Source organism: Limanda limanda, chromosome 9, assembly GCF_963576545.1.
Source record: "Limanda limanda chromosome 9, fLimLim1.1, whole genome shotgun sequence".
In the NCBI taxonomy this organism is placed as follows: Eukaryota; Metazoa; Chordata; class Actinopteri; order Pleuronectiformes; family Pleuronectidae; genus Limanda; species Limanda limanda.
Window position 1 is genome coordinate 26,066,817 of NC_083644.1, and position 27,148 is coordinate 26,093,964.

General features: G+C 40.2%; 2 protein-coding genes across 5 annotated transcripts in view; one reads left to right on the forward strand and one right to left on the reverse strand.

Annotated features, from left to right (window-relative positions):
• LOC133010582 (pre-B-cell leukemia transcription factor 1-like) overlaps positions 1-12,017 on the forward strand; it is a 54,559-nt gene extending 42,542 nt beyond the window's left edge. Inside the window, exons 3-9 of one of the 3 annotated variants that reach the window (XM_061078172.1) lie at positions 186-430; positions 2,418-2,608; positions 4,288-4,522; positions 5,805-5,964; positions 7,819-7,931; positions 9,627-9,716; positions 11,925-12,017. In XM_061078172.1, coding sequence (XP_060934155.1) covers positions 186-430; positions 2,418-2,608; positions 4,288-4,522; positions 5,805-5,964; positions 7,819-7,931; positions 9,627-9,716; positions 11,925-12,017 — 1,127 coding nt within the window. The remainder of the gene's footprint in view (positions 1-185; positions 431-2,417; positions 2,609-4,287; positions 4,523-5,804; positions 5,965-7,818; positions 7,932-9,626; positions 9,717-11,924) is intronic. The other 2 variants (XM_061078173.1, XM_061078175.1) reach the window with 2 other exon arrangements.
• A 9,671-nt stretch (positions 12,018-21,688) lies between these two features.
• On the reverse strand, positions 21,689-26,500 carry med8 (mediator complex subunit 8). Of its 2 annotated transcripts, none has more exons than XM_061078005.1 (7): positions 26,417-26,500; positions 25,221-25,342; positions 24,402-24,546; positions 24,172-24,312; positions 23,955-24,042; positions 23,622-23,861; positions 21,689-22,108 (listed from the first exon to the last, which is right to left on the reverse strand). In XM_061078005.1, exons 1-7 carry the CDS (start codon positions 26,420-26,422, stop codon positions 22,038-22,040), a joined length of 813 nt encoding a protein of 270 aa, XP_060933988.1. In that variant the 5' UTR covers positions 26,423-26,500; the 3' UTR covers positions 21,689-22,037. The 2 variants fall into 2 exon arrangements, with proteins under 2 accessions (XP_060933988.1, XP_060933987.1); XM_061078004.1 differs by having other exon boundaries at positions 23,601-23,861.
• Positions 26,501-27,148: the final 648 nt, after the last annotated feature.

The window sequence follows — 27,148 nt, forward strand, 5'->3', positions numbered from 1 at the left end:
AATTTCAAAAGAGGTAAACTAATAACGCACTAAAAAGTTGTAGTGTAACTCATTTCTCTGTGACTGCATCGCACACAGTGAGCTGCTGGATGTCAGGCTCTGCAGCCGACAGCTTGTTACGGTGCATCATGGCACACTAGGTGTAAACTTTCCGACTGACCTCTGACCTTTCCCTGTCATTGCAGTGCTGAGTATCCGTGGCGCCCAGGAGGAGGAGCCCCCAGATCCCCAGCTCATGCGGCTGGACAACATGCTGCTGGCGGAGGGCGTGTCCGGTCCGGAGAAGGGCGGGGGTTCAGCGGCGGCGGCGGCTGCAGCGGCGGCCTCGGGAGCCGCGGCGGCGGAAAACTCTACGGAGCACTCCGACTACAGGGCCAAGCTTACCCAGATCAGACAGATCTACCACACAGAGCTGGAGAAGTATGAACAGGTGAGAAGACTGCACCTGACTGGACACAAGAACAGGCATTAGTTTTTTTTATTTATCTTTATTAAATCATCACTATGAAATCACAACATGCAGAATACTGAATGCTGCTTTTTTACTTCTCCCAATCTTGTGCGGGATTGTCTCTGCTGTCCCAGAGAGGGTTACAAGCGTTTCACAGAAACATGAAATTGTCAGTCATATACGTTACAGTATTGCTCAGACACCTGCAGTATGGGAGTAAGTTTCATTTTAAGAGACAGTACAGTCATATCAATTTGAAACTCAGCTTGTCAAATGTATCTAAAAAGCACTAGAGAAAGCTGTAAGGCTGATTCTTGTCTCACCACATTCTGTCTAAAATTCACCATCTAAGACTTTTTTTCTACAATGAAATCAAAAAGTACTCTCACATTTTCCATAAAGTAGGGAGACGACAACGTCAACGAAAGAAAAGGACAGAGTTGTTGCAGAAGAGGCTGCAATACCTTTATATTAAAGCCTACATTTCCCATAATACAACTGGGATGTATGTTTTTATGATTGTCTCACTAACACATCCAATGTACGATTGAGAGTGTGTTTCGATTTACATACGTTGGGTGTGTTTGGTACTAAAAATGTGTTTTCTCCCGTCTTAAGTCAAAATATCCCCTGTAAACAAAGATTTTTTCCACTATCCATGTATTAATGATAATTAATTTGGGTAAATGATGTGAGAGGATAACAAAAAAAATCTAAATTTTCCCAGAAACCCTCAGATTGTTGTTCAAAACTGACAGATGTAAGTGGTTTAAATAGGAATTGATTTTCACAGTTAAAGGTCAATCATTTTGTCAGTTGGCCTAAATGACTATTGGCTAATTGCTCCAGCCCTACTAGGATTGTTTCCTAGTTTAGAGCCACAAATGTCATAATACAGCTGTTCAGACACAACATTGAGACATACAGCTGACGATTAGAACAACAACAACAAGATATAAACAACAAACATGTGTACCATGCTCTCCACCAATAGGATCATTGGAGTTTACAAACATTGTAAAGAGTAAATTGATCTTAATATAAAATATCTGAAAATCCTAGTATCCAGACTTCACACTGCTGAAGACACTTAAACACACACAACTAGAAAATGCAATAACGACATCTGTGTCATTTTATATTTCACAAACTTTCCTTTTAATCCATTAATCTTCACTGCTGCAGACAGCCTTAAATCAGCCTTATAGATTTAAATAGTTTATCAATACAAGTCAGTGACAGAAGGAATTCACTTAAGTTTGTGTTTTCACCACAGAATAGTCCATCATATTCAGAGTGTTGTGTGTCTCTGCATGTACTCGAAGCATAGTCTTGGAAGTCTGTTAGAGGGGGGATGATTTCCTCTCATTGCCTTGATAACCAATGCGTTCATGACAGTATCATCCCTTTCGGATGAATGTGAGTGAGACAGATGAACACGAGGATAGACAGACACAGACAAAGCCTGACACGGATAAATCCAGAGAGAAATCGACAGGAGGAGAAGAAATAAAGAAGAGGTGGCAGCGAGAGACACGAAGTCGGAGTGTAATATCGTGGCAGATTCGCTCCTGGTGTGGAACAGGCGGGATGAATGAAACGTTGTGGCATGTTCGTCTCTCAGGGTGGCGATGCTGTGAAAGTGTGTCTGAGAAGGGAACAGCTGTCATTGGTTCCTCTCAACACACTGCCATCACCACTTCTGTTAAATATGAAATATATCAGTGCTTATATTTCCCCTTGGCTCTGCGAGAAAGCTTGAGCCCCAGAACTACATTTTTTTTGTGATTTCCTTTATCTGTGAATTTTAACATTGCACTCACCCTGCATGTTTTTTGCAGATGTGTGATTCTGTAGTGGTGCATTTGACTCATTAAGGCCCTGTTCACATGTGTATTGACTAAAGGGGAAGTGTTTTTGTATCTTGGTTGTTTTTTGAATCCACTCCTCTGTGTTCTCATTACAGGCATGTAACGAGTTCACCACTCATGTGATGAACCTGTTGAGGGAGCAGTCACGCACGCGGCCCATATCGCCCAAAGAGATCGAGCGCATGGTGAACATCATCCACCGCAAGTTCAGCTCCATCCAGATGCAGCTCAAACAGAGCACCTGCGAGGCTGTCATGATCCTGCGCTCCCGCTTCCTCGATGCCAGGTGTGTGTCCTTGTGTACATGTTTCTGCTCTAGCCACAAACACACACCACCCTCCATGCTAACCCCCCCAATTTAACTACAGGGTTAATACTTCATCATGTGTTTCTTTTTCTGCCTCATATCCATATGAATGGCAGATGTAGGAGGCCTGTCACGCTACAAACATACTGTAACACATGCTGTTTTGCTACTTACCACACACACTGGACTGGTTTGCAACCACCGGTGCCATTTGGACCAGCATACCCAGCAACACAGGCCAATAACAGTTCGCTGCGTGCTCCATAACACTAACTGTTTCCCTTTTTTAATGTAATCGCTTGTTCCTTTTGATGCGTGCTTCGGATTTGCATATATTTCTCCAAGGATAAATCTCACTCAAAGTCTGAGTTGGAGGCATAACATTTAAATGAGGCATGCGCTCCCTTACAAAGCTCCCTATCTATTCTCTTGCAAATGACTGTGGTGGTGCCGCAGCGAGGCGAAGGGGAGAGGAAGAGGAAAGCTTTCACTGCCATGCTCAGCTCAGCTGATTAATCTACTGGCTGCTGGAGCCCATGCTGTGCACATTTACATATTCTCAAGCAGGCTTCTGGAGTGCGGGACGGATATTTTAGCACAAATCTCCTCACCGGTGGATACATGCAAAGAGATTTTACAGGGTTCCCTTGCAGCTTATGTAAAGCCCTGTTTAGATGTGGCACATGCAGACATGGCCTGATGGGTGCATGAGATAGAGGGGCAGTCAACTCATGGGCATCAGCATATGATATCTGTCTGCTTTAAGGTGTTATATGGGGGGCGTTCACAGGGTTCATTTTTATATGCAATAATAATATGATTAAAAAAATGTGTATTCATGTTTCATCATTGATCAATTCAGCTTTGTTACTGTGCTGCCATGCATTTGACACACGCCATGGATTTCCACTGAGGTTCCACTGTTTCAGCTGTATTTACACACAGTAACTCTGTGTTTAATATCATTTGTCATCTACGATAAAAAAGTAACAAAAAGCGCAATCAAGCATTTAACGTTACATACAGACTGTGAACTTGTATGATCCGCCAACAACTAATAGTAGATTTGGACTTAATTATTAGGAGCCTCTGTGTGATTGTGTTGCTTCAGTCTCTCATAAACAGAGTTTAAAGTAAAGCTGTTCTGGACCAAATTGTTCTCTTGAGTCCTGGCAAAGTGTGTCAGAGTAAAACCGCAGCAAAACCGAACTTTTACTGTGGCAGAGGTTTACATAAAGGAAGTCATGTCAACCAAAGCCAGACAAGTGAGACCTCATTATTTGGACACTTTTATACCAACATCTTCAGCTCTAGTTTAGGTGATTGACTCTGAATTTAGTGAAAATGTTTAGGTCAAACTAACATCACATGATTTATATGCATGGAGCAATGCCATGTTTACAGAAGTGGATGATTCAAACGTTATGGTTACAATCTGAGAGTGTGGAAGTGTGTCAAACTGGCAGTCTAAACATGGAGGTGGAAATATTCAGCTGTAGGGGGTTTTGGGAGTTGGTGGAGAAGCTTTTTTTCCTATCCTCCACAGCCATGCTTGAGTTTTTCCAATTGAGGTTAAGGTAGTTTCAACTGTTTGACAGCAATGTCTGACATATACTGGGTTAAACTCCTGTTTTAACCCCTTGATGCTCTCTTTGCAGACGAAAAAGACGAAACTTCAACAAGCAGGCGACAGAGATCCTGAACGAGTATTTCTACTCGCACCTCAGTAACCCCTACCCGAGCGAGGAGGCTAAAGAGGAGCTGGCAAAGAAGTGCGCCATCACAGTGGCCCAGGTACGCACACACATCACTGCCACACACACCCACACCACCTGTAGGAGCACTGCTGCACACAGAGCTGTGAGAACGAACGATTTTCAGTCTGACGGAGCAGCTGTGAGCGTCTTGGCAAGTAACCTAATAATACATTTTTTGACTGTCATGAGTACAGACAGCTCCTCTAATCTTTCAGCAGTACCTTTCATTGAGACAACAAATGACTCAAAGTATAAATACTCCGTGTCATAAGTTTGTAGTCTCATAAATCAAACCACACTAAGCTATTTTTGACCAGCGACAGTGTCTCTAGACAACACTGCTGTCCTACTCTCTGCAGTATGTATATATATATACATATATATATAAACACATAACAAATCCATAGTCATTAAAAGTAACACAATGGATCTAAATGTTTTGTTTTAATAGCTAAATAAAAGAAATGTTATACTCCTTATTTTCTGTTAAAGAAATGTTGTTTTCGTTTAACTTTGAGTTAATTTGCATTTTTTACCAAAACTATTAATTGATTAATAGAAAACAAAATCGGACATACTACAATTACTTTGCAAAGCCACCAGCTCCTGAAATGTTACACTGAAATGGTTTAAGGCATTTGCAGTGGAATAATGATTGACTTAATCTCACTGTAACTGAGTGACTTTCTAAGACATTGAGATATTTGTGCCAGTGATGCTGACGAGCAAAACAGTGAAAATATTTTGGCATCTTGTTTATTTTTTTCATCTTTGCATTCTAGCGCTCAAGTTTTTTCAATCCTGTGCAAATTGATAATAAGGAAAAAAGCAATGACAACGTCAAGGTAAACAGCAGTTGGTGTTTTGAATCCATCATTTGGAAATGGATTGTTTTTCTCAATTGGTTTCGTTAATTTACACCAAATGATTTGAGGATGCGTCTGGGCCTGATTGTGGAAGCTGCTCAGCGGCTGAATGATTTGTAGCGTTTCCGTTTGTTGGCCATAATAAAGGAGAATGTTTACCCACTCTGTATTGGAAACTTTGCAGGATTGATTTGGTTTTCATTTTAATGTTGTTTATCATTAGCGCTGAGATTACCCCCCTGGCTTCATCTGGGAGTCCATTAGTCGTAATGGGTGTTAGCGGATGTTGACTGATTGGTGCTTGCGTGAGTTCTGATGATAGCTGCAGTCACGGTGACATAATGAGACTGTTATTGGCAATCATTCCATTCTGGCACTAATGCGGATTCACAGCACCAGTCTCTGTAGCTCCCACCTCTGACGGAGGCTCTCTGCAGTGTCACGTGCCCCATTAAGGCGGTGCACGCTAAACACTAGCACAAGTTATCTGAGAGGCTCTGTATGTTGAGATTCCACGTGCATTAAACTACGCTCTCTTGTTTGTCTGTTCAGGTTTCTAACTGGTTTGGGAATAAAAGAATCAGATACAAGAAAAACATTGGTAAGTTCCAAGAAGAAGCCAACATGTACGCTGCGAGAACTGCCGTGAATGCGGCTAATGCATCCTCACATGGAAGCCAAGCAAATTCACCCTCAACTCCAAACTCTGCAGGTGAGACAGGAAGTCCCTGGCTCTGCTCAGCTCTTAGACATGTTCCTCCTCTCTGTGCATCACTACAACTTAACAGCTATGGCAGATAATCAATTGAACGTATTTAAATGCTGGTGCTGGTGATTCTTAAGGAATGAAAGAATTAGGATTAACAAAAAAGCAGTTTTTGTAATGAAGCTATCACCAGCCAATGCACCCTTATTATTATTATTAATGTCATTGAACAGGTTCAACTTTTGCCCGTAGCACAACCACCCTTCTAGATCAAAGCTGTGTCAGAGTTTAACCAACCTGAGCCCCATGCCAAGTCTCCATGTTCTTACTCTCCTTGTGTCTGCATCTCAATTAATCAATATGTTTCATGTATGCCTATTTAACTGTGTACTCATCCTGATCTACTGCACAGATGTTTGAAGAATGAGTCTGGTTATAATCTATATTTTGCTTATTGTCACCAATTAATGTAAAGAATACCAAACCAACAATGAATTGTTTCCACTAATTAGCATCGTGTGTGAACCCAAAGCTTAACACAGCTCTACTGTTGTCCAAAACACTGTTAAAACACATCAGTGAGCCATGTACTGTCATTACTATGAACACGCTCAAACACACACTGTCATTATTATTATAATGTTGAGCACCAAACATGTATCTATACAGCAATAAAAATAGCATCTTGTCAAAAAAGTCTGTATTTGTACGCATTTCTAAAGACCACTCAATCTGAATATGCAGAATTTTCCCAATACACTTCAGTAGAATTCCTTGGGTGAAGAATACAGCAAGCAAATAAAATATCAAAGAGTTACAAGTAAAACAACCACATTTAAAACATACACAATAGAATCAAGAGTGAATATAAAAAGATAAATTCGGAATATAACAACCACATCATTGAACATCAATGTTAAAAGGATGATTGAAGACGATCAAAAATGTAAAGAAACCCACATTAAAAGCTGAAAAGCTGTTGGACTCAAACAAGTTCTAAGTTTGAGGGTTGGCTATAATAGGTTTGAGTAAAATTATTTGTGTTGATTTAAAGATATCACCTGGACATGCTTCTTGAACATGTAATGGAGAGTAATTCAAGAGAAATGTGTGTATTAACTTCATTTGACACTAGAATGACATCATGAATCATATGAACAGAGTAGGTAACACAGACAGGGAAGTCTAGTGTGTAATAAAATATAAAAATAAGAGTAATCAATAAAGTAATAAAACATATAGAGTAATACCAGACTCATCTTTCAAAGCTACAACCCAGTATTATGCAAAATGTCCATATTTGCTGTCTCACTTGTAAAATAAGTTTGAAAAAGTTTGTATCTCTAAAGCTGTATTTTTTTGTTATATCCTGTTTAATGAAGTACTCACAATGCCAAATACATTTTAATGTATTTTTTTCCAATTTAAGAAGCAAGGGTAATAGTTCCCTACTGTTTACAGTAATATACTAACAATAGGTACTTGACTCAGACATGAGATCTGGATTAAGACAGCAAGTAGGTACATTCATCATAATATTGGATTTCCTCTTCCTTGTTTTAAATGTATCCATAAATAACCTCTTAATAGCTCTCATATACAAATTACTTGCTTATTTGTGTGTGCGCTTGTAAAAACCTATACTCGACACAAACACCTCTCATGTCGGGTTACAGCTGCAGCTTCTCTGTCCTCTTACTGTGTCCATTAGTTTCATGGGAGCTCGGTTCCTCTGCTCTAACGGCGCCTGTCTGGCTGCTAGCTAACTGCATGCTGCTCCTCCAGGCTGGAGGGACCCACTTGCTTCCCCTGCTTGCTCTCTGTCTCTCTGTGATTCCACTGCTCCCTCTCTCCTTTCAGGTTCTGCTGGCTCTTTTAACATGTCAAACTCCGGGGACTTGTTCATGAGCGTGCAGTCTCTCAATGGGGACTCGTACCAGGGGGCTCAGGTGGGAGCCAACGTGCAGTCACAGGTAGGGGCCCCCCCCGAGCAGCACAGCAGACAGGCCCACCACCTTTACAACAGGACGTTTACTTGACTGACTTTTTGTCTGTATAAGTAAAAGTAATTAGACTAATTTGCGTTCTTGGTCTTTTTCACGACAGACATGTTATCAAGACATACTCTGAATTCAATTACATATTATATCAAATTAAATAATTTATATGTAACATTATATACTCAATTTAAAGGGTCACATTTAATAAGTGTTTATTAAACATTATTAATATAGGTTATATATATTACACATTAAACACAATTTGATGGATTGATCTTCTTTAAATGTGAACCTTCACATTGAAGTCATGTAATAAAATGACATGAAAATATTAAGTCAATATTTTTTAAGTGAGCAGGGAAAGCACAGACATTACTGCTAACATGAACAGTTGCTCTGTTCAGTTCACATGTTCCAGTGAACTTGTGACCGAGCGAACTGCTGTGACGTGTCAAAATGTCTGCCATGAAAAAGTCTTATCTGGTCAGAAAGCGACGAGCCCCAAGTGAGAAAAAAACTCTAACGCAAATTACATTGTAATTCTAAACTATTCTAAACCTCCGCCAAGGCCCAACAGTGTCTTTATGAAACCACATTTAAATTCAATAAATGCAGATTTATATTTGAATCTGCGCCAAACTGCGAAAACTCATAAATATCAGTTCCTTAAACATGCCAGAGATCCATGAGTTCTATTTAAATAACCGACATTTAAAAAAATCCCCTAGTAATGTCAAAGAAATAAAAATAGAAAAACCTGCCCCCTTATCCCGCTCCATAATTGAATGTAATGGGTTCTTCATTGGGTCCTGCCCCACCCCCCTCTACAAAATGTCATCGAACTTGGTTCTGTAATTTTTGCGTAATCCTGCTGACATATAAACAAATAAATACACAAACACAGACAAAAACATGACCTCCTTGGCGTAGGTGACGATCAGATCATTTTGACAGCTGTCAGCGTGAGCTTGGTGGGACAAAGTGCAGTGTGACAAAATGGCTGCGTTTCCACCCCCAATAGCAAATCAAAAAAAATTCTGCAATAAAAGAGTATTTATGAGTATTTGGATTTACTTGCTATCAAAACACAAATATAAGCAATGGTAATTTATGCTATTTGCTGAAAATGGTAGTAATGCTGCCTCGATAAGAATTCATAAGTGTTCATTTCCTTTTTTCTTTTTCTGCCAACATCGCATGCAGAATCCTCTTTTCTTGATTTCATCTTTGCTTGCTTGATGACTGATTCATTTCATTTTGCTGTTTGGTAATTTCTCGCAATCCCAAATGTTGCTGGCCATGCTAGCACTAGAGTGCTCCTCATAAATATTCATCATCAATTATATCTGTTCCTTCTGTGCTATGACAAAATATCTGTTGTGATAACGGTCTACACAGGCCTGTACTTGTCTGTTCCCCTTTAGAGCTTCTTCACAGTCTCAAGGGCAGAATATTTGCTACATCTATGTTCCTCGTGTATATTTAAAAAAAAAAGCAGAACGTTTTTTATCCGTAATGTTTTTCATGTTCGATTGGACCGTGTCCTCTCCAAGTATATTACTTGCAGAGCAGTGCTCTTGTTGTCTCTCTTGCAGTCCTGTCATCCCTCTCTCGTTTCTCATGTGTTGACTCTGACCTTGCTTTGTTTGTTGTTTCTGAATGTTTCAGGTGGATACCCTTCGCCATGTTATCAGTCAGACAGGCGGATACAGTGAAGGACTCACAGCCAACCAGATGTACAGTCCGCAGGGCATCAATGTAAGGATTTTTTTTTTCTGTCTCTCCTCACCAATTATTTCAAAGCCATGGGGCTCAGAATGCCACTTAGTGGGACTTGTCTCTGCTCTGCTCTGGTCACCTACTTGATTGGTTCTGTATCGCGGGCGCCATGGGCAGTGCACTGCCCAGCGTCTGTGAGCACGAGGCAGGCCGCACACATGCAGAGCCACCGTCTGAGCCTGTCAGGGAGAATCAGGTCTGGCCCTATAGCACCTGCAGCCACGTATGGTCAGTCGAGAACAAACGGCACAAACAGGTGACACTTCCTGTGCTGGACTTCTCGATCTCACCACCTGACCATGTGATTAGCAGCCCCCCCGGGCCAGCAGCTCACACTAAAGCCTCCCAGGAGACAATGTTGCTGTCCCACTAAAAATAAAACCCCACGCCACTGGAAGCAATTCCTCATGAGCCACAGGGGTGTGTTCCCCTTGTGTTCGTCTTATGTTGCAGCAGAGTTCAGGTATAGAAGCGGGGGGAAGGGGGAGGGCTGGGCTTTGCTAGCTGGCGGCTGCAAACAGTGGGGAAATTCACAGCGACAAGCCGTGTCGTAAAGGGGAAAATCGATAAGACAGACACAAGGAGAGCAGAGTGTGGACTTGGGACAGCAATCCAAGCGCATTGCTCAGATCAGGTTCCTGCCACACTAATGGGCCTGACAGCGAGCCGTGCGGAGAGGACGAGGACGGTCACAGCCGCGGCTGGGCTCCTCCGCTGTCGTCGTCGTGCCTCAGTGGCCATATGATAATCAGATGAAATGTCTCCCGTATAAAAAAACATGTATGTGTATTCAAATAGGCTTCCTGGCTGCTCCGAGCGCATCCCACAGCCAGCTGTGCTAACCCGGAGAGGCCGCTAACGTATTCAGGCCCTGTTCCTTCTCAGTCCTTTGACCTCATAGATACGGTTCTCCTTGGACGCCTGCTTGCTCTACCACATCTTACACTGCCACAATATGCTGTATTATTCACTTTTATACCCTATAAAGAAGCCCAGCAATGCATAATGTAAGAGTAGGATATCTGTCTTCCAGCCTGTTTTCCTGCAATTTATGGAGCCAAGACGAGTCCGCTCCGCTTGTCCTGTCTTCTACACTGTGTGCACTGCAATTTTTTGTTTGATAAAATATTTTTGCAAGTGATGGAATTTTCATGATTTTTTCTCCCAAAAGTTTGTTCTTTAAAAAGAAATCTTAAAAAATGCCAATGAAACTGCCTTAAAAGTCACCTACACCTCACGTGTTGGGTCTCAACACTGATGCAGAGAAATTCGGGGACAAATATTAATGAAATACATGTAGAGTCTGTATCCAGGAAATTTGTGTTCAGTCCTCCATAGACAGATTGTATAAAGGAAGATAGAAAGAAGAAGAAGAAAAACAACTGATTTCAAAAAAGTGAAATGAATTTTAGAAAAAAAGAATGGGTAGTGACTGTGGACGATTACAGCCGTAATTACGATTTTGAAACAGACAGTGTCATCAGAGTCGGACATTGTGCAATGTGACCCCTCCACTGGTGATTACACTCTACTGTCTGCTGCCTTGAATAAACGGCTTTGAAATGAAAGCCTGTCGAGGACCATTTCCACTTTTTCTGATGACTTTAATTTTACTATTAATATCCTAAATGCTCTTTAGCAGGCCTGTCTGTGGTGCTGGGACGGCCCTCTCCATAGCTCTTGTCGTATGTTAATTCCAGCTGTCAGTGGTGTAATTAGTGCACTTGACATTGATTGGATTTGTTTTGTTTCAGACGTCTTTTCAAACAATTTACATATTATTTGTGTTATTTTAAATGACAGTGACAGACCCAATCTTGTACTCCTCTTGTGTGTATTTTCTTCATTAAATGAATTTGAGTGTGCAGTGTGTGATGGGGTACGGACTGACTCCATTTCTGCTTGGTTGCAAACGTGATTTTGTTTATTCTTTGTGAGTATTGTTCCGATATATTGTCTGTTATTGGAGCTAGGTTAGTCCAGGAGGCGATTTGGCTTAAGGCTGTGTGTAACTGGATGGTGAATAACTCAAATATCCCAGCATTCCACACCGCGTCCGTACACTACACTTGCCCTCAGGACTTCAACTCATTGTACCTCACTGTCTTCGACTGCATTGGGTAATGAATATGGAAGCAATATACTAACCCCCCACTTCATGTTTGTCTCTATATTTATTTCTCCCAGGCAAACGGTGGCTGGCAGGATGCTCCGACCCCCTCGTCAGTGACTTCACCTACAGAAGGACCCGGAAGCGTTCACTCTGACACCTCCAACTGATCCTCCTCCACCCCCCCCTCCTCGCTCCCCAGTACTCTGCTTCCTCTCCTTCCTCAGCCACCGGACCCTCCCCCCATTTCAGCCATATCTCCTGAAACGTAACCCCATGACCCTGCTGGGATTGATCGTGATGTGCTGTATGTAGCCACACTGCAGGACACATTGTAGGGTCTGGGACGATTTTTCTTTTTTTTTTCACCATTACGGACAAATACGTTTCACCTATCCCCGGTCGGACCGCCGCCGCACTGTCAGCAGCCTGCGGGGGGGACTCGCATCCACCCTGGCAGTTTGTACAGTTTCCACTTGATGTCCATGTTGCCTCATTGTATTTCTCTTGCATTATATATTCACACATTAGGCACAGTTAGCAGCATATTTGCCCCACATTGTGTAAATCTTTCACACTACCTCTATTCGAACAGGCAAACAACATTTCGGTTTGATAATATTTTCCTAACGATTCGAATCTTACTGTACACCACATGCCCTGTCATTACACCTCTGTCTTCATTTGTACTCGCAGATTTGTTTTTGTTTATCTACAGTGCCAAAGTTCAACCCTGGAGGTGAATTTTGATAATGTTACATCACGTGTTTTTTATCTCATGAACATACTTTTTTCATGCTATACTTTGTGAAGCATTAATGTCTTAGTCCAGTTAATGTTAGCCAGGTAATATCCAAGTATTCAGCCTCAGTTTATATCATTCAGAGCTTCTACAGCAGACTGTGTCATGTAAGGCTTTTTATATTTCACGGCAGGAGCCGAGGGTTTTTCTTCTCACATGCAGTTCAAACAGAAAACAGTCACAGTTTTTACACAACCGATTAACCCATTGAGTTATTGCTCTGTCACACACGTCGACTGCATCAACGAAGAAAAACTGACCTGAAACACTAAAATCGATGACAGCATTAGCAGCAATTATGGCACGCCAATATGTATTAAAGCACAATAACACCGAAGGATTGAGCTCAAAGGGTTGCATTTGTACATGTCAATAATAGTAGTAGTCATAAATGGAAGCAGCAGAGTGTAGATACATAAGATTATCAGTCAGTGTGCATCAGTGTAGCCAAAAACTGCTGGTAACCAAATCCAAACTAAAAAACTGTAATTCAGATTTTAAGGTGTCATGTCATTGGGGTTTAACACACCTCACCTCTCAATTAACACAACATTTTTCATTTATAGCACAAAAACATTTGTGTCTCAACCCTGAGAGACGTGACGGGACATTTGAACACAGAATTGATTTTAGTTTTTCCTCAAATTAAATTATTCTTCAGGTCAAGAATTTTTTCAACAAAATATAAGTCATATGGGAACAATAAGAAAAACTCTGCGCTCATCACATATTAGAACGGAGTCAGAAATATACTGTGAGCTCATGAACAGCGTGAGGTCACTCGTCCTTTGAGAACACGAGAGCGAATGTTTGAAATAAAACACCTTTTGATTTGTTTAAAAATAACATTCATCAACACCAACCAATCCAAAATGTGAAGTATGATGTGTGACTTTTGTTGTATGTAGAGTAAAGTATGTGGTCTAACATGTATTCATGAATACAATAGTCCTCATGAGATATCAGCATTTACACACTTTGATACCAAAAAAAGGCAGAATTTGTATCCTCTTACATTGGGATCAGCTTTATCAACGTTTTCGTTTTCCTCTTTTCATAGGATTTTATTATCAAAGGTACAAGGGAGCAGCTCATAATGCCCCAGTACTCAAAGCCAAAAAAATGCAGTTGGAATACATTAGTGTTTATATAAATGAAATGGAAAACTACCCTGATGGCACACAAATCCAGATGATGTTTGGATATATTTTTATGTCTCCATTTTGTGAATAATTCATCCTGTTTTTGTTTTCATATTACTGTTTTGCTTTGCTACAGGACTTTGTTTCTTTTTTTAATGCTACCATTGTATGTGAATTAGCTCAAGAATGCTCTATATACAGTCTGTAGATATTGTTTTGTTTACATCTTTCAATTTGGACAGTAGCCATTTCACCCGTCTCCGAGATAGCTGCTGTCCAAATGAAGGTGAAGTGAAAAGTTAGTGTTAACATCGCCCTCTGGCACAGTTTTTAGCTCAGCTGAACCCTCACACGAGACAGGATTCAGTCCCGAGAGCCCAACCAGTCTCAAAACAGCCCAAGAACCACAAGAGTTTGTTTTTATTTTTAGCAGTTGTGAGTGTGTTTGTATTTATTACACGTGTATCAAATCGAGGATGTTTTTCCGGAGTGTGGAAGTCGACCACAGCGTGATCACACCAAACAGACTCATTGGGATCATTCAGAGCGGCTCCTCCTCAGCTCACCTGCTCAGTATTACAGTCGAGGGGCCGAGCAGCATCCAAGTGATGCACAGACCCTGCCTCAGTCGTGTCTTCTCAAGTCATTGGAGTGAATTGACAGCAGCGGCCATGCAAGGCAAACACAGGGGTTGTTTTTGCACGCCCTTAGAAAGAAAAGGCTTAACTCTGCTTTTCACATTGCCTGTCAAATATTATCGAAGCTTCATGTAATGATGCTTTTTAGTTTTTGAATATAAAAGGAAAAGAGACATGAAAAGAAAAATGAACAATTTGTAAAACATGAAATGTTTTATTTGTTGCATGTCTTTTTGTTCTTCAATAAAATAACGTACTGCAGTGTTTTGAATGTTAACTTCTTTTTTATAAGGATTTCAGAGTGAAATCACGGAGCCTTTTTCTTGACAGGTTTTAACTTTTAAGATCTCTGCGTATGTAAAAAGAAATGAAATGGAAACTATCTTTTTCATTCCAACTCAAAACCTGTTTTCTGTGGAGAAAAATAGCGGAAAGGTGTAGGTTTTATGGTCTCTTAATTTGTACTGGCAATGCGTATCCCAAATAAATAGTTTCTTTTGTTGCATAAATTGCCGTTTTGTCCTTTTTCCTGTCACATCGCTTTCCAGCACAAACTTGTGTGTGGTTTCTCCTCTAGACTTTTCTGACAGGGTCAGGGTCAGGAGTCACTGTAGGACACAAGTTTACACGTTGCAGACTTGTCAGTCCAACACCTCTGGATAACATTGAACATCTCACTTCCCACTATGTTGTGGCACGCAGGCATTCTATCAGCACTAACGCAGCGCCGGAGCTCGGCCGAGCTGCCGAGGGTGTGAAGGGGACATTTTCACAGTTTTCGAAGTGAGTGAAAGCTGTGCGCTCCCAGCCGACAGATGCCTCCTCCCCCCCACAACACTTCCCAGCATCCAGCGCTCCCTCCGAGGCATGGTTAATGTGCGTCGCCTGAAAGAGGCGGAATCCGCACTTATCTCTCTCCTGCAGATAAACCAGACAGGACGTCTGATACTGCTCCTCCGATTCATCCCTTCACGGGGAAAAAAAGAAAGGAGGAAGAGGATGAAACATGAACTTGTGGATTAGGGAGCGGTACCCAGGAGCATCCAAAATCAGGGAGTGTGACAGGGCCTGTGGGAGTGACATATGCAAACATGATCAAATGTAATTACATGGAGGAGCCTCCTTGTTCCTATCAAAGGGTTTCTTTTAGCCACTGTGTGAGGAATGAAAGGCGCAGAGTGCTGGACGTGTATAATTTATTCATGTGCTCCTGCAAACCAAAAGGTATTGTGACGCTGATTCAGTCATTACATGGTAAAAAGGTGTAAATCCCATTCTGAGCTAAAATCATTCTTCGTTCTTTTGAATTTCTGATTCCTGGAACAACTGGGCAGGAGAGCATGCTCCACCGTGATAAATGCTACGCAGGTTTTTAAAGAAGACGACAACACTGATCATTATTCATTTAACACGAGGAGAAGGAAATCCAATCAGAGGGAGAATCAGGAAAGTCTTTGATCCATCACTTAACACCTATATAGCAGCAATGAAAATCACAATATTGTCCTTTACTGACATTTTCAAGTCAAAATTCAACCACATATTATATATAAATATGAGTTAGATGTTTATGCTTTGATCAAGGAAGAAGTACAAGCATCTTTGGTTGGATAGTGAAGGTTTTGTATGCATCACATGTTCAAGATAAGCTCAGCATGTATTCAGCTCCTGTTTCATGAGGAGAAATCATTTAATGCTGCTGAATTTAGAAATCTCGCCTTAACATAAAATCTATGAACTTTTCACCCAAACAAATGTGAGTAGATTCAATTAACAGTTGAACTAATCTCCAAGAATTTGTTTGAGACAGTCTTCAAATTTAAAATCTCTAATAAAATATTTCTGCCTACACATGTTGCCCCATTCATTCATTGGTCACAGGCCCTTTTTCACAGCCGACAGTTTGACAAGTCACAGAAAGAGAAGCACAGGTGGTAATAACAAATGGCTGGATTCCATTTCGCTGCTTCAGCGTCAGGCTCCAGGTATCGTTCATGCTCAGTCTGTCATGAGTCACTGGGACAGTTAAATAGAACGGAGCCATGGTTAATGTTGTTAGTAACACCTGCTTTTACAAGTCAGACTGGGGCCACGGCTACAACTGAGGTCATGTGCTGTGTTATATTTTTTTATATATTTATTTATGTGATATTTATGACATGGGGAGTTTAAAGGAAGAGTTCACCCATAAATGAAAATTCACACATTATCTACTCACCACTTTGCTGATGGAGAGGTGGGTGAAGTGTTTGAGTCCACAGGACACCTTTGGAGTTCCAGGAGTAAACAGTGTTGCAGCCAAATACAATACAATACAAAAGTAAATGGAGACCAATTCTTCAAGCATAACATTTTTTTTAAAACATGGAATGCCTCCATATTGCTCGTGTGGGGTCATCCGAGGAATGTTGTGTTTTTTTCTGTTGTTTTGTTACATTTGAAGAGGTGATCATCATTTACTTCAATTGTATTGGATTTGGCTGCAACTCTGTTTACTCCTGGAACTCCAAAGGTGTCCTGTGGACTCAAAAACCTCACCCACCTCTCCATCGGCATAGTGGTGAGTGGATAATGAGTGAATTTAAATTTTTGGGTGAAATAACCCTTTAAATTCAAAGCTAGACTCGTTCACATGTTGGGGCTTTTAACACAGATTCTGATAGATTGAATCAAATAGGTTTAAATAAATAAATACAGCCGCCTGATCTCCATCTGAACTACATAACTGTGTAGAGAAAGCTTTGGACCAGGTTGCAGCGAGATACCATTTACAATAAACACAGTGGAACATTTAAATCAATTACTAAAGTATAAATTCTTCTGACATTTTAAAAGGTTTGGTGCGAGAAACTATCAGACATGACGTTATCTTAGGGGGCTGAGGTTCTGCTGTGGGACTCTGACCTCCTGACCTCTCAGTATGTCTCTGATCTTGTCGACAGTGTATTAAATACGAACAAGCTATTTTAAAATCAACCAGTTCCCCTTTCAGGTCTCAACATACCAGGTCTGAATATTATTCTCTTCATTTTCAACACCTTTAAGAATAATTCATTGTGATGTTCACCACAAAAGCAACATTGAAGATATTGGCCTTCAGCACTTTTAGCCATGCTAATGAGGCCAATGTTGGACTTACATGCAATGTCCTCAGAGGATGAACCCTCTGATTATGGTAAAAACTGCTGCTATTTTACCACCACAACTCACAGATTCATCTTGTGCCGCTCAAAAACAACTACTACAAAAAATAACTATGCCATCGGAGATAAAAGGGACTGCTAAAATGGACTGTTAAAATCTGCAACAACCTACAAACAAAAGCATTTTCTGACCTGTTAAATCATGAGAGATCATCATCATTGTTTTATTTCAGAGCAATTTATGGAACATTTTTGTTGGATTAATAAATCCATGGAGTGCAGTGTTTTTTTCAAAAAGAATCTTTGGATTATTGATTTTTTTGGAGGGACTAAGACACTGGCCTTCCACATATGAGTGTGTTTTTTTATGGACCATATAATTAAGAATTGAGAATAAATCTCCTGGGTTGAGTGTATATTTTTGTGTCAATATTAAAATAGATGTGATTTATCCTTATTTTCTGTTGCCTAATAGTAAATTCAATATAGGTAGAATCTTAAAGGAGAGTCATCTACCTGTGTAATAGTCACACAGTATTTTATTTAGCTGAATGTTACAAACTTAAATTGAGCAAGCACAAATCATTTGAATTTTTGTCTTGATTTTCAATTTTTGTTTACAATTCGGCTACGCTGTAAAATTTCAGTTATGGCAACAAAACAAAAAAGTCAGGCGGGTCATTGTGTTGATGCAAGCACAGGTTAGTTACATTTGGGAAAGACCAAAGCACAGACAGTGCATCTTCCTGACCTGATCCTCATTGCTTAAGAACATCTGAGCCTTCTCATCACTGGACTTTCAAATCAATCATTCTCAACCAGTGGACAATGCATGTGGCACCTACAGTAGGGCTCAGGGCTCACATTATATCAATGACAATAACAAGGCTCATAACAAGACTGGCCTTATTCACAACGCATAATATGCATCAGTTACATCAACGGCTGCCAGTATGATATACAGACACACACACACGTGCACACACGCACGCACACGCACAGACACACACACGCACAGCACACGTGCCTTGAGGGGAGGGCTACTGAAGCAGATGATGCAAGGTCTGAGGTCTGAGGGCACGACATAATGGAGAGGCTTTGTCTCAAGGAAGCCCTCTGCATTAATGTAATGAAACAAGTCTCCTCTGCACTTAGAGATCCTCCATGAATCACCTCCATAAAAAGAAATCCGTCCAACTCCAGAGACAAAAAGGTTCTGCGGGAATAGGGTCAAGTAATTAGTGACTGTGGGTGTGTTCCAGTCAGTGTTGCAGATTTGGGAATTTGGAAAGTGTTCAGTTTGGCAGAGTCTTGCCGCTGGAAAGCCTCAATTTCGTATATTGCCTATGCCACCCACAGATCTTTAATGAATTCCTCTGATCCCAACTTTCATAAAGAAGACATTTGGAGAAGATTTCACAGATCGGTGTGCGTCATCTGAGCCTTTCAAGTTATTTCAACCGTGGAACATTTGAATTAGAGGCTGCAGTATATTTGAGCATGTGGGGTGTGGGAGTTTAAGGCTGTAAAGTGTTTCTTTTTATTTGCCTAAAGCTTCCATAATGAGCAAGATATGGACCTTATCATGTTCCTCAATTATGAGGGGAAAAAACCCTTTAAAACCGTGCCAGGAGATGCTCTTATTAAAAATGAGAAAGTTATCTCTGCAAAACACGAATCAGAAATAAAACAAAAACATATTTTGTCCTGATGATCAAGGACATTTGGATACAGTGCTGTTGCAATAATTATGGCGCTCCCATCCAACAACAAAAGTGGCATCATTGATTCACTCATGCCGCTGTGAGCTAATTTGTTTTGGGGTTTGCGTCTGTGTTTTCATCTTTCTAAATGTTTTTGGCTGCTTTTCTGGACATGAAGTCATCAGACATATTTGGTCACCGCGGTGTGTCACTTTAGAGGGAGATTCTGTCTTTTCAAAAGACACCAATGCTGATTATGTTGTCAGGCTGGATTTATGTCTGATAAAAAACTGCCCTGTTACCCCTGCACCCTGCACCCTGTTATGTACTGTATATTGTAATTTAGGAGGCAGCTGTCATATTGAGTTTCCCCATTATCCACTGTGAAGTGAGACTGGCTGAATGTGCCGTATGTGACTATAGCGCCCTCTATATCTCACACACAACCTTGATCTTTACCTTGAGATGTAATTCTTTACAATGGACCTGAGGCAGTTGCTGTGACGTGCGGTGAAACGCTGCTGACCCCTCATGGTCAGTGTGACTGCAGGTGTCTTACACACACTAACTAGAGGAGTAACTGTAGAAACAGGGGTCACTACAGAAACTGTAGTAACTAGAAACAGGAGTAACTACAATAACAGAAGTAACAGCAGGAACTGGAGTAACTAGAAAGCGGAGAAACTTCAGAAACAGAAGTAACCACAGCAACAACAGTAACTATAGAAACAGAAGTAACTACAGGAAGAGGTGTAACTAGAAAGAGTAACTGCAGTAACAGACCAAACTACAGTAACAACAGAAACAGGAGTAACTATGTGAACACAAGCAACTGCTGAAACGGGAGTAACTTAAAACAAGAGTGACTACAGAAACAGAAGTAAATAGCGAAACAATAGTGTCATTTGAATACAAAAATCATTTGTATTTGATTTTTGAGACATTGCAAGAATAAAAGTTCATTGCTTACGATTCACAATTTGTAAAGAGGAAGCAAACTGGGAATTTACCCTTTTGGCCTTTACTGTAGAGAAGACACGAAGGTGCCTTCAGCTTTGACAACAGTAAATATAATTCAAAAATAATGATAAATCTAAATCATCATAGAAATTATTTTAAATACATAATTGGTAATGGCTACAACATTTATCCCTCACTTACATATTATATTAAGGGCATATAATATTGCATTTGACTTGACTCTGATATTGGAACATGTGAACTTACTTTCAGTTAAACTAATAAAGTAAGAACAATAAAATCCTCAAAGGGTCATGGTGGGGAAACAATCACTAAATAAAATGCTTCTGCCTTTCTACTTTTCAGGCTGTGAACTGCAGATCAAGTGAATCACAATTCTTATGTTCTGCCGTTCTCCAAAGGATACAACACATACTTATCTTTGTTTAGCTTTAGCCATTTAATAATAGCTAATGTAGTTATACGGTGCACATTTACTTCCAGAGACTGAATCGAATAACAACTAGCACCAGCTTTAACTTTGGTTGTGTTCACATAATTGTTCTGGTGTGTTCAAGAAGAGGCGACATAGAAAACAAAGACATGGTCACTGATTCTTTAACAGGACCAAGCCCCAGTGACTGATTGTAAATGCAGTATTATTTGTAAAGTATAAAAACTGCATAATCCCTGAATTTGTGGGTGACACCTCGGTACACCCTGTCTGCAGGTTGTTGCCTGTGAGCTCTTTGTTTATAATTCAGACCTCATCTGTGGACGTAAGTGTGACCTTGTGCAGCTTTGAGCTGTCTCAGCAGAGCGCCTGACCACGGCGGCTGACACAGCGAGACGTCCGCCTGTTTGGGGACAGAGGGTGTATGTAGGTCAGCCATGGGCCTGCACGCTGTGACAGCAGCACGGTCACTGTGCTGGGCGGCAGGACAGGGATTGGAGTGGACAGAGGGAGCCGGCGTGGAGAGAGGCCCCTCTCACACGTCAGCACGGATACTTCCTCATTTCCCCCCTTAAACACTTTGACATTATCAGGCCACACAGAGCAGTGTCCACCCTCATTATTCTCACCTTTGGTGCTGCTGCAAAATGGGCAAAGAGAAGCAGGAGGAGAGGAAACTGGGAGAAAGGCTGGACAGACATCAGATCATGGTGCATGTCTGAAACGCTGGGATGGTCATTTGATGGGTAACGTTCTGTCTGCGTAAGTGATGTCAAACACTTATGATGTTCAATCACAACACGGTCACTGTTTAGACAACACAGACATTGTGTTAACATCATTATTGTTAGAAGATAACTGGTGCAACCGGAAAACAGATTACTAGGATTTCAAAAGGCAAAAATCTTTCTTAAAAAAATCGAATCTTAATTGTATTCATACTTTGTAAGTATGTTATTTAAATGCAGACAAAAACATATTCATTACACAACCAGGTAGTCTTTTTTAACAAGTCCTTTATTGAAAAAGTGTTGAGAGTGAAGTCACAAATTCAAGCTACTGTGATCCAGTGAATGATGACATACTGCCATCTAGTGGCTCCAACACTATAGTTGAGTAAAGAATACTCTGTTACAAATAAATCAGTTACAAAGAGCAAAACATTGTGTTTGTAGGATCAACTTGTAAGTTACAAAAACAGCTTTACAGACTAACAGCTTCTTACAAACTATTGCATGCTAACACAGCATCCAAAGATGACATCAGGTCCTTGATTTAAATATATCTGTTGTCGTATAAAGGTTCAAAATCAAACAAATCCAGTTGGTAGAAATGACGAGGTGGGAGCTCATCGGTTGTAAGGATGCATTGAACCGGACGCAGATTTGATGTTTGTCTTGATGCTGCTTGGCATTTTACCTGAGAATGACAGGAAGAAAAACAGGAAGAATATTACAAATAATAGTGACTATGGCCCAAAACAGCTCAGTTAAAATAATCAAATCAAATATGAACAATTGTGTATTAGCAGCAAAAAGCTCACATTAGAGTTAGTGAGTGAAATGTAAATAAAAGTTCAAAAATCATAACCATATATAATGAAAACTATATGTAATTGTTCAGTTACATATCCACTTGAGAATCTACAGAGCTCATCACTCATCAAGTTTTTTATATGCTGTGAAGGCCGATAAGTGAACATTTCCCCAGAAACACGAGGCTCGTCTGAGATACTGTTCTGCCTTGTCTTAAAGTGGAGAGATAAAAACATCAGAGGTCAAGACACTGAGGTCAGAATATTTCCAGCAGCATCATCAGCCCCATACAGGAAGTCACATTTATTCTGATATCTGTTCAACTAGTCCATTCAGCTTTAATTTAGTCCACAATTGTTTGTAAAATTATAATGTGTGTGTGATACGGTATTAATGACTTTATAATCATTATTGTTTAATATACTAAATATAAAGTAAATCTCAAACACTTAAAAAACATCAACCAATAGTGCAAATATGGTCTATGTGATGTGTGTGAGAATCATCACACCTACACTTAGCAGAATCTGGATGTCACATCCCAGTGTAAAATAATTAAATACCAGTATCATTCAGTCATTGCTACTTGATTATCTGGAATAAATTCATTCAGCTTCTCTTGCATTAAAATTGTTTACACCAATTACAATAATGCATCTCTAATTATTGATTAACTCTGTTACAAACACTGTTAGAACACTCCTCGTCCACTATAGCTGTGTTATTGTTCTGAGATGCCAACAAATGAACGAATCCATTCCTTCAAATAGACACGTTCAAAGCTGCTTTTAACATCCGTCCAGAGTGATCAGGTCCGGACGGAGCCGAATGGTCCCGAGATCCGATCACTCAAACCACATTTGGAGTTGGTCTGGGACACACGTTGATTCATTCATGTTCTTGATGTGTGAACACAAATGTGTCCGGGGCCACATTAAAGGGGCCGCCTACTGAGCTGACGTCCTCTGACCTCTTACAGTTTCACATTGGATCTAATGAATTTTTACGCTTCTCAGGGTCCATAAGTTGACTTATTACAAATTATGTATAGTTTTATTTGCATATAGAGCGGAAAACTGCGATCCAATGTCCACTTGTGGATGTAATCACTGGAGACACATTCAGGGGGCATTTTAGTAACGGGTGGGTAACAGAGGAAATTAGAGCGGACCCCATGTGATCGGATCTCTCAGGACTGATGTTAATACCAGGTTGAACAGGGCAATAAAGACTCTCGATTATGTTGCCTTCATTCTATCTGTCTTTCCACAAACTACAGTGGATTTTTTCTTCCTTTGCTTCAGCTGCTAAAGTATGTGCACACATGCAAAAATAACACTCAAAAAAAAAAAAAAAGTAGAAATAGAAATACAAACCCAGCTCTCCAGGTCTCCTACCTGGCTGCCCTTGCTGCTGCTGAGCCACAGATCCCCCCATAGCTGATTGCTGACCTGAACCACCACCGATGGTGACCTGCTGTAAGGTCGGGCCTCCGCTCATCATGGGGCCTTGTCCGGGGTGGCCAGGGGCAACTGGACCAGGAGGCCTGCATTTAGAAAGCCCCTTTCCAAAGGCAACCGCTCCGACCAGAGCGTTGGTATCAGCGGGGTTGAAAGATGGTTTGTTTTGTCTCATTGCTGAAAAAAAAAAGAATGTATCATTAAAATCCACAAACATTCACTTAGAGAAAAAATTTAAACAAAGGACACAACAATAAAGGTGCAACTTACTTGCACTTTCTGAATCTCTGTCATCACGTGGATTGTTCAGCTTCTCCAGTAGATTGGAACACAGCTTGTTCAGCGCCTGGATTTGTTTCTGTCGTGAAGAATATGCCAGGGTGTCGTGTTAAAAATGCTAAATACTCATAAAGCAGTAAAAGTTACATGACCTAATATTTTGTGTATGTCTAAGACAGCATCAAACAGCTCAGTGTATATTACTGACTTGTGCCAACTCGGGGCCAATGCGTGCTGCCTCTGTACTGAGCTGTTTCTCCTGCTCCTCCACATCTGGATCAGGTTTGGTTCGCAGGTAGTCTGGTACGATCTCATGGCTGAACACCGGGACACGCTGCTCTGTTAGTTTCTGATGGAGAGCAGGCAGCAGTGATAAACGGACATGCCTCATACAAAGTAGACACATTGCTGGCTTTCACCTGTATAAAAAATACTCACGGCTAAATCTTCATCTCTGTCCGGAGACAGGAGCAGGGGAATTATAACCTGGTTGCGAAAGGACGGCGTCTTCTCATTCTTGAGCAGTTTGTTGATGGTGTTCAGTTGACCAGAGAGCAGAGCAAAGTTGTCCAACACAGAAGGCCTGAGAGACACAAAATACACATCACAAGAGTCAAGAGTCACATTTGTAAATGTATTGACATCCAGTCACCATGTAATGCAGACAGTAACATAATTATAGAAGAAAATAGACTTAAATAGGGCGATGTGACAACTTTGCAATCACTTTTTAAAATCCCTAAAAAGGACTGTTTATCATGTAACTAATAAAATAATGAAATCATTTATACACTATTGAGTATTACAATATTAATATATGGTGTATGTAATAAACAACACAATTTTGTCTTGATATGAGAATATAACGAGAGAAACAATCTAATCCCAAAGCTGCTCCATAGAAAGGGAATTCTATGTTTTGGACTGAGTGAGCAGGGCATGGAGACATGTTCGAAGCCTTAGATGGAAATACAACTAATTCTGAATTTGAATGAACCTCTGCCAAAGCCCAACGGTGCCCTTATGGAACCACATTCAAATTCACTATAAATCTGGATTTGATTCATCAAGATCCATTAATTATTCTCTGAGAATCAACTACAGTTTAGAAAAAGAGAGTGATAAAATAAAATCCTAGGGTCATGCCCGACCCCTTCATAAAATTAAAATTTTAACAAAACGAACACAAACAAAAAGAGATTTTCACTTAAAGCACAAACAGAAATCTACTGTCCAGTAGTAAAATGCATTACTTACCATGTTAATCTCTCATATTCATTTTCCAACTTGTAAATGAAACTGTGAAGAGCGTTTTTGACGTGAGCCACCCGAGAAATTAGAGAGTCCACCGACGCTTCCAACTGTTTCTCTTCTCTTTGCTGTGAAAGAAAAAAACACACACACACAAAATGCTCAGTCTCAGAAACAAAGACAACAAATACAAATTGTATTCTATGAGAGAGGCGTGTGTCAAGCACTAAATCATAGATTGTGTAATATATATGTATATAAAACACAGCTGAAGACACGTGGGTGCTTTCTGTCTGTGCCTCCTGACTGCTTCTGGTGCTGATTACTATAATGGAGCAACATTTTAATGTGTATATTGAACCTCCAAGAGAAATTATGTATTTTCATAGACTTCTGCAGTCTGCAACTTTTTATCTTATTTCTCTCAATAATTGAAATTATTGTGAAGACAGATATTATTTGATCAAAGGCTTTAATCCCTGATTCATGTATAGATTTGAAGATTGTAAGAAGTGGGTTCTTGTGCTGTAGTCTTATCTTAGACATGGGAAAGACTGATGGGAAAGGCAGGGGAGATCCTTTCAAAGAACCAAAGTCTTCTTAGTCGTTGATGGCAGCAGGAAAGTTGTTTATTCTCCATAAATACGAATTAGGTTTTGTCAATTAAATATGTTTCAATTAAACATGACTTCTTATATTAGAGGAGTGATCTCATCATGGCAGACATTAATACATTGATGTAAAGAGAGAATGCTGATTGCCTCAAGAGCATGTATTATAAAATATATATACAATATAAAATAAAAAAAACGACATGGTTTCCCTTTAACTGAGATAATTATGTAATATAAACAAATTTGTCACTTATATTGTGGTCAGCTGCTGATCTGTTTACATGCAGCATCAACACATGAACTCTTCCGTGTTGAGTTCATCTCACTGTTTCACACTAAACGTTCCTAAACCCTGTGAGAACCACGAGTCAACTACAGACACTTTGGTTTAACTTTACAGTAACGTTGGCTTCATTGATAAACCTTTAGCTCCATGCTAACCATCGCTACCTGGTTCAGGGAGCTAGCAGCTGATAGCTCTGTTTATTTTCCTGACTGAACCACAGGCTCGGTACACAAACAACACTTTAACTGATTAAAACAACACACTGTTATTTACAAAAGGACAGAAGTGAAAACGAGCATTACCTGCATGGCTGAGCTACAAGCTGACGATGAAATGATACAAAAGCAATGGTCACAAACACTTCCGGTTCACTGTTGTCAAAATAAAAGCACGCTTTGAGTATTTTCAATTCAGTGACATTTGCAAAGCAGGGACCATAGCCTGTCTATAAAAGGCAGGGACTAGGCCTGTTAACAATTATACTACATGATAGACTGTTATTGTCACAGATCCCAAACGAAAAAGTTCAAATTGTAATAATAAGATGATCATTTCAGTGTTGCAATGTAAAACTTGCATTTACATAAGAAGTCTCCTGAAAAGTAGTAGGTTAGAAATATAAACGAACATTGACTGGAAATACTCATACAGGGTTCATTGCCCATAGGACATTATGCAATTAGAAATTAATGTCTACAATAAAATGAATTTTTAGTTATATTCTTTGAGTCTCTGAGTGATTCCATGTGATCATGGGCTATTTCCAACAATTACAGGGCTTTGACTGAAACTGTAATCGTTTTTAAGGATGCTCTTAATGCTACTATATTTAGCAAACCAGGTATATCTTGTACTTTTATGCATTCTTATAGTAATATTATAGCAGTGTAGTTCATAACGGATCAGAATGAGGCACTAGCAGCAGACATATCACACCACATGTGTACGCGTGTAACTTAACATGGAGATTTTTTGCTACTATCAATACATCAGTATCTTGCATCCTGAGTAGTTATTTGTTTGTTGAAAGTGGG

Excerpts from the sequence above, each read along its gene's own strand:
- med8 (XM_061078004.1), bottom strand. Across the intron at positions 24,547-25,220 it reads GAATATGAGAGATTAACATG|GCCTTCTGTGTTGGACAACT; the intron begins GTAAGTAATGCA and ends TGTGTCTCTCAG. Across the intron at positions 22,109-23,600 it reads TAGGAGACCTGGAGAGCTGG|GTAAAATGCCAAGCAGCATC; the intron begins GTTTGTATTTCT and ends TGTCATTCTCAG.